This window comes from Lichenostomus cassidix, unplaced genomic scaffold (genome assembly GCF_008360975.1).
Source record: "Lichenostomus cassidix isolate B80296 unplaced genomic scaffold, HeHo_3.0 HiC_scaffold_129, whole genome shotgun sequence".
Taxonomy (NCBI): Eukaryota; Metazoa; Chordata; class Aves; order Passeriformes; family Meliphagidae; genus Lichenostomus; species Lichenostomus cassidix.
Genome location: NW_028147374.1, coordinates 1 through 7308, shown reverse-complemented (window position 1 = coordinate 7308; position 7308 = coordinate 1). Strand labels below are relative to the sequence as shown.

The window sequence follows — 7308 nt, the reverse complement described above, 5'->3', positions numbered from 1 at the left end:
AATCTCTTTAGTGGATTGTGTCTCCCATCTTAATCTTTTTTGGGGCAGTTCGGGGGAATCCATTTCTCCTGCCAGTTTAAACCAGCACAGCATTTCAGAGGTTTTTTAGACAAGAGGTTTTTTACAGTGACTATACAGCCGGTGATTTCTAGAGATGGACTGGGGCAAGAATAACCTTCAAACCCAATGAACTCACACCTTGTTTTTGCCCTCAAAACAGGATTTCCGATTCCCAAACTTGGCTGGATGGAGAAGGAGGCTGTGAGGAAGAGGAAGATGCCCCAGGACAGCCAGGCAGGTAAGGAGGAAGTCACTGCCCCTTTCCTGCTCTCTTCTCCTCCATCTCCCAGCCCAGCATCACCCGTGGTTGCAGGACAACCCTGCTGCTGACTCTGTCCTGGTAGGGGTGGACTGGGGGGATCTCCTTCCCCTTCCCTCTGGCATGGAGGCAAATCCCAAATCCTCTCCTTGTCCTTTCTGCCCTAGGCAACGAGCTGAGGAGAGAGACCAGGGAGGACAAGTCCTTACGGCAGAACCTCATGGAAGACGCCATTTTGAGCAGCTCCATGACCCAGGAATCCAACCGGGAGGAAAAGCCCCAGAGATGCTGCACATGGAGGGGCTGCAAACCCAGACCAGGGTGCTCTGAAGAGCAAAGACCCACCCTGTGCCAGAATGTTGGCAAGAGCTCCAGCCAGAGTTCAGAGCTGGAAATTCCTGAGAAGCTTCATGAGACCAAGAAGCCCTACAAGTGTGGGGAATGTGGGAAGAGCTTCAGAAAGATCTCCAAGCTTATGGACCACCATCGGATCCACACCGGGGAGAAGCCCTATGAGTGTGGGGAATGTGGGAAGAGCTTCAGCCAGAGCTCCAATCTGATCCGTCACAAGAGGATCCACACTGGGGAGAGACCCTATGAGTGTTCAGAGTGTGGGAAGAGGTTTCAGAGCAGCTCAGATCTCCTCATGCATGAGCGGATTCACAGAGACGAGAGGCCTTTTCACTGTCCTGACTGCAGGAAGGGCTTCAAGCACAATTCCCACCTACTCAGGCACCGTCGCATCCATATTGGGGAGAGACCCTATGAGTGTGGGGAATGTGGGAAGAGCTTCAGCCGGAGCTCCCACCTGATCCGTCACAAGAGGAGCCACACTGGAGAGAGGACCTACGAGTGTTCCAAGTGCAGGAAGAGGTTTCAGACCAGCTCAGCTCTCCTCCTACACCAGCATATTCACACAGACGAGAGGCCCTTCCGTTGCCCTGACTGCAGAAAGGGCTTCAAATATAACTCCCACCTCATCACCCACCGGCGCATCCATACTGGGGAGAGGCCCTTTGAGTGTTCCGAGTGTGGGAAGAGGTTTCAGACCAGCTCAGATCTCCTCATCCATGAGCGGATTCACACACAGGAGAGGCCTTTCCGCTGCCCTGAGTGCAGGAAAGGCTTCAAGCGCAACTCCCACCTCATCAGGCACTGGCGCATCCACACAGGGGAGAGGCCTTACAGCTGTCCCGAGTGTGGGAAGAGCTTCTCCAGGAGCTCTCACTTGACCCAACACCGACGGAGGCACCAGTAAGGGAAGCCCTGCGAGTGCCCTGAGTGGGGGAAGAGATTCATGCACTGCTCCGTGTTCATCCCCCATTGGAGGACCCACTCTGGGAAGAGCCCTGGTGACCCACACTGCCAGTGACCCAGTGTTGTGGTTTGACCCTGGCCAAATGCCAGGAACCTACGAAATCTGCTTTCTCTTCTCTCCCCTGCTGCAGCTGTGCAGATGGGAGGGAAAAAAAAACCCTAACAGACACACACACACACAGAGGGCTCATGAGTCGAGATAATGAACCAGGCAGGATGCACTGAGGGGTAGAACAGATTGAGAACTTAAAGTTGCAAAGTGATTTATTGGTAACCTAACCGTAAACAGAGTCAGAGGAGGCAAATGAGAACTAAAGATAAGCTCTTAATACACTGTTTCTCTGCTCACCCCCTCCCTCTTTCCCACCAATAGCACAGGGGGTTGTGGCGGGCAGGGTATGGGTTTTTTTGGGCAGTCCATGACCAAAATTTCTTCTGCTGTTCAGGGAGAGGAGTCCTCTACTTAGCCATGGGTCCCTCCCACTGGAGACAGTCCTCTGCGAACTTCCTTGCTGTGGGTCCAATCTCTCGAGCAGCAGCTGCTGGAATCTGCTGCCCCATGAGTTCTTGTCCACAGGGTTCAGAGCTCTGAGCCCAGGCCAGGCTGTTTCCATCCCAAGGAACAAGGCCTTTCCCTGCACTGGGACTCCCACTGGATCACAGCTTCCTCCAGGCATCCACCTGCTCCTCTAGCGTGAGCACCTCCCTACGGGCTGTGGGTGGATCTCTGCACCCCTCGTGGACCCCATGGGCTGCAGGGGGACAACCTGCTTCACCATGGTCCTCACCACGGCCAGCAGAGGATTTTCAGCTCTGGTGCCTGGAGCACCTCCTCCCCCACCTTCTCCACTGACCTTGGTGTCTCCATGTTGATTTCCCTCACATATTCTCACCTCCTCCTCATCCTCTGTCTAAAAAGAAGTGCTTGCTCACATTGTTTTGATTTCTTCTTAAATATGATATCACAGAGGTGTAACCAGCATCTCTAATTGACCCAGACTTGGCCAGCAGCATGTCCATCATCTTCAGAGCCATCAGAGATTGGCTCTGCTGGACATGGTGAAAACTTCTAGAACATTCACCCAGGACACACAGGAGCCATTTTTGTGCCTCTCCCCACCCACCAGCAAAAACTGGGCTAAGCAAAACCAGCTCATGAACACGGGTGAGTTTTCTCCCAACCCTTCAGCCACTTCTTCAGGCCTACCACAACACCTTTTGAAGGGTTTGAGCTTCCCCTAGATGCTAAAGATAGCTTGCTGATGTTCTGGGCTAAGCAAAACTAACATACTCAGGTTGGGAAGGCACCTGGCTGGTGGCTTCCATGGCCTCCTGATTCCCTGTGGCCACCTGGACAAACACAGGGGCAGGAACGTCCCTTGGGACTCAGATTGACATCCAAAATTCATAGGGAAGAGCTGATTTATTAATATTACACCCTAAAAATTGTTACCTGCTGTGTAATTGTTTCTTCTGGTGGCATCAAGTAATGATCTTGGAGTTTTCCAACCTAAATAATTTCCTTCACCTTGTCAGAGCAACCAAAGCTGAGATAAAATAAATTAAACAAAGAGACCTAAAGCTCCATCATTTTACTGTGGATTTGGTGGTGAATTTGGGGTTCAGGGGAATATCCATGAGGGTTTAGATGGTCTGGGGCTGCCCAGGCGTGAGGACAGGACAACAGTCTCATAGTTGTTCCAGCAGATCATGTCCACCTGAGCCCATCTGTTCTCCAGGAATTCCAGTTTTCTGTCCCAGTCCCTGGCCTGGGTCTCCCCATGTGGGGTGTGCCCCCCAAAGTGCCCAAATCACTGCTGAAGTGCCTGAGCTGCTCCCAGCTGTGGATGTTCCTGTCCACCAGCCTCTCCTGGTCAGTGCCATGGGGGGTGGGAGGGGGTTTAGGGAATCCTGGGGGTATTGGGAGGGGCTTTTGTGGCTTTTGGGGGCATCTGTGGTGCTGAGAAGGAGTTTGGCATGCTCTGTGAGAGAGGTTTGGGGTCCTGGCAGGGCTGTGTGACTTGGAGAGAATTTGGGTGGGTATAGGGGGAGATGGGAATGGGGTCATGGTGGCTCTTGGGTCCATTTATATTGCAGGGAGTGGTTTGGGAGCATCCTAGGTGGAGCTGTTGGGTGGTTTGAGGGGCCTGGGAGTGGCTGTGGGGCTGGGAGAGGGTTTTTAAGTGGACATGACAAACCCAGACCCCCAAAGCTGCCACCATACCCCACCCCCCAAGGTGCTGCTGGGCTTTGGGGGCTCCATGTTGGAGTTCATCCTCCTGGCTCTGCGGGAGAAGGTGAAGGGTGTCCCCAGGGGTCATGTGTGTTCGTGAGAGCACGTGTGATCCCCCATCCCAGTGTCCCCCCTTTTCCCTCCCCACAGGGCTCCTGACCCAGCTCCTGCTGCCCCCAGGAGGGAATTTGGGGAGGGGGCAGAGGGGGTGCACAGCCCCCACTGGGGGATGACCCTGAGCCAGTGCCCTTTGTTTAGCACCAACCTGGGCTTGGGGCTGCAGGAGGAAGAGGCTGATGGGAAGCAGATCCTGCAGGTGGGACAGTGCTTGGGGTCAGGGCAAGGTCCTGCCCTGCACACCTGGCTCAAGTGTGACACTGCCCCGGGAAGGGAGTGGGACATTCCCATCCCCACGGATCAGGGCTATGAGCAGCACTTGGAGCACAGACATGGAAATACTGGGAGGAACTGGGAGCACACTAAGGGTGTGAATTATCCCCACCACCACCTTTCCAGGGCAGCCCTGGATCTGAGAAATGCTCCTTAGGCCTCAGCCTTGGCCAACAGCCCCTGGGCTCAGCTCCTCTGCAGCTGATCACAAACACTGTCTGCTCCCAGGCACTGCTGCTGTCCAACCAGCTCCTGCTTTCTTTAGGAGCAGCCTTGGCAACTGTTTTTCTCCCCTCAGTGGCACAACATCCCTGTTCTCACAGTGTCAGAGAAAGCTGTTGATGCAAAGTGCAGCCAGGATGGAACATTGCTGTGACTAAAGCCCATCTCTTGGGGCCCTATCAACAGGGCTCCAAAAGGAGCCCCTTGGAGCTCTCCTGGAGCAGTGAGCTCCCTCTGAGTGGGGCCTCTCCGAGCCGGGAACTCTCCCGTTTGCTGCACTCGGGGCATCCCCGAACAACGAGGGACCCTGGGCCCATCCCCCCACTCCTCCAGGCTCAACCCTTCGCCTGTTGGGGAGATGCAAAAGCATCCGCAGTGAGCATTTCCCTGCCCTCCAGGGCAATTTCTGACAGCTCCCTGGCACTGCCTCTTTCTGTCTGTGTGCACACACGTGTGCCTGTGCTCTGGAAATGGGGGAGAAATGCTGCTCTGGGAGGTGTTGAAGTGCCTTGGATATCTGAGTGTGTTAGGCCTGTAAGTGAGGTTCAGTCATAAGGTATGAGCTAAGTGAAATGCTGCTAGGGGTTGTTCTTTTGCTAAGTTGTTGAGTTTAAGGTATAAGTTAAGGTTAATGTAGAAGTTAAGTTCTGTTAAGTTTGAGGGCTGTTAAGCTCTTAGGCTGTATTCCTTTTATCCTTGCCCTCACTATCCTTTTGTCACACCTACAGACACAGAAAGACACAGGGACAGTTCTCGGTTCATTTCTGGTTTGATTGCCTGGTTTTGTTGTTGCTTTTTTCCCTTGGTGTGCCTGAACTGTGCAGTCAGGAGCAGAGTGACTCTTGCCAAGGAACTTTGTTGTGCTGTCACTGAATATTAAATCTGGTTTTGCTCATCCTTTGTGGGGGATTTTTTAAGTGTTCTCAAGCCCTCGTTCGTAAGAGGGTGAAGGAGCCCTGGGCCAGGCTCTTGCCCTGGGGGACACAGGGACACTGCTGGGGGTCCCTGTCCCCCTATCCCAGCCCCCAGGGCCCTGTCCCCCCTGTCCCCGTGTCAGGCTCTGGAGGTCGATATCGTGGAACATCCTCTGGGGGAGGCTGTGGCATTGGGGGGCAGGGGGGACCTGGGGGGACAGGGGACCTTGCTGTGCACGAGCAGCTTTGGACTTGTCTGGGGGAACTGTGAGAGGGGCTATTTGGGGAAGAAGAGGGTAGGAAAAAAGGGGGTGAGGAGTGATTTTTTAAGGGTAATGTTACAGGGGGGGAACTGGCAAGGCGCCTGAGAGAATCAGTAGCAACTCAGCGTATTTTTTGACGGGATGCAGCCTTGTTAGTTACCTCCTTATCAGAATGGGAGGGAAGAAGGGACATGGGAAGGAGGAAAGGTATTAATAGGGGTAAACAAAACATACTGCAACTCAAAAAAGGGTTTTAACTAAAGAAAATACCTTTCTTTTTTGAGGATTGGGCAGAGAGGGCCTTTTCCGGAAGCCCTCTCTAGCCCAATTCTCAAAATGCAACACTTGTTAATCTGTCTAAGGTTAAAATAAAAAAGAATGAGCTGGGTTTTAAAACAGAGCTCTACACCCTGCCGTGTTCTATGACTCAACCATTCACACCTCTGCACCCCCTCTCCTGGGGGGTGCCTTCAGCCATTCACACGTTTCCCACCCCCTCCCCTGGGGGGTGCCTCTAAATCACATTCATACAAACATTCACTCCTCCTCTGCTGCAAACTACACCTTTAGCAGAGGTCCAGGGTCGGAAAATTTCCCTGAATAGGCACTGTAGGCGCTATCGGCTCACCCCCAGAGCCTCTCTTACTCTTGGGTAGACTTTTGCCGACTGACAAGACTGGTCACCGCTTTCCGGTCCCTTGCAGCCCTCTTCGTCACTGTTTTATCCTCAGCAACTCAATACAGACTTCACAAGCTTTCTACAAGTCCCTTCAGGGTCCTCTTCTTGGGACTCGCCTGTGTCTTTAGAGAGTCTCACAGCTCGCGGCCACCGCGTGTGCTGCACAGCAGAGATGGTGTTTGGCTGTGCAGAGTTGGTCTCGCCGGGGAGGGGCGCCCGCGACACAAAATGGCGGCTCACAAGATGGCGGCGCCCATGTGCGGGCCACGCGGCCAGGGTGGTCTCCGTCTGCAGCGCAGGCAGCGTCCCGCCGCGTCGGCGGCTCCCTGCCGTGTGTTCGCCGCTCTGCCGCAGCCCCGCGCGGGCCGGCGGGGAGGCGTGGGCCCCGTGGGCCGGCGGCCAGCTCGGCCCGGCTCGGCCTTTCGGGCCGGCCCGGCCCGGCGCGGCCGCACCGCTGGCCCCGCCGTTCCCCGAGCACCGCCGGCTCCCGCCGCCCCCCAGCTCCCGCGGGCTCCGCTGCTCCCCGGCGTGTCTAGGCAAGTTCTTACCGCTGCCCGCATTCTCCACCATTTGCAGCAGTGCAAAACCTGAAGGCAGCTCTCCCCTGCTGCGGGGGAGGGCTGCCCCAGAACCGGAACACGCAGGATGGTCATTCCATGGCCACGAGCTGTGGGGCTGGTCAGACACGGTTCTTGTAGAAGCGTTGCAGGTTTAGAAAGGCAGCTGTTTGGTTCCTGGTCTGCATGGTGTTTTTATTGAGGAAAGCAGGGGAGGAATGGGGAGACTGGGGAGGGGGAAGGGAAGGCAAGGGAGGGTGCAGGTTCCATATGAGCCCAGAACCAAAGAGGCTGTTCCGGATCTGGCTGGGGATTTTATCTCTAGGGATGGGGGGCGGTCCTGACTCACATCCAGTCAGAAGGGGTCAGGGGGGCGGGGTCAGGGACAGGCAGGACACACGTTACAACAAACTA

At 54.9% G+C, this 7308-nt stretch overlaps 1 protein-coding gene across 1 annotated transcript; it reads left to right on the top strand.

The window, feature by feature from the left end:
* Positions 1 to 243: 243 nt before the first annotated feature.
* LOC146423292 (uncharacterized) lies at positions 244 to 6873 on the top strand (the record flags this gene model as incomplete). The annotated part of the gene is made up of 3 exons (XM_085044911.1): positions 244 to 298; positions 487 to 1254; positions 6363 to 6873. Coding segments are annotated over exons 1-3 (1331 nt in total), but the record flags the coding sequence as incomplete, so codon positions are not given.
* Positions 6874 to 7308: the final 435 nt, after the last annotated feature.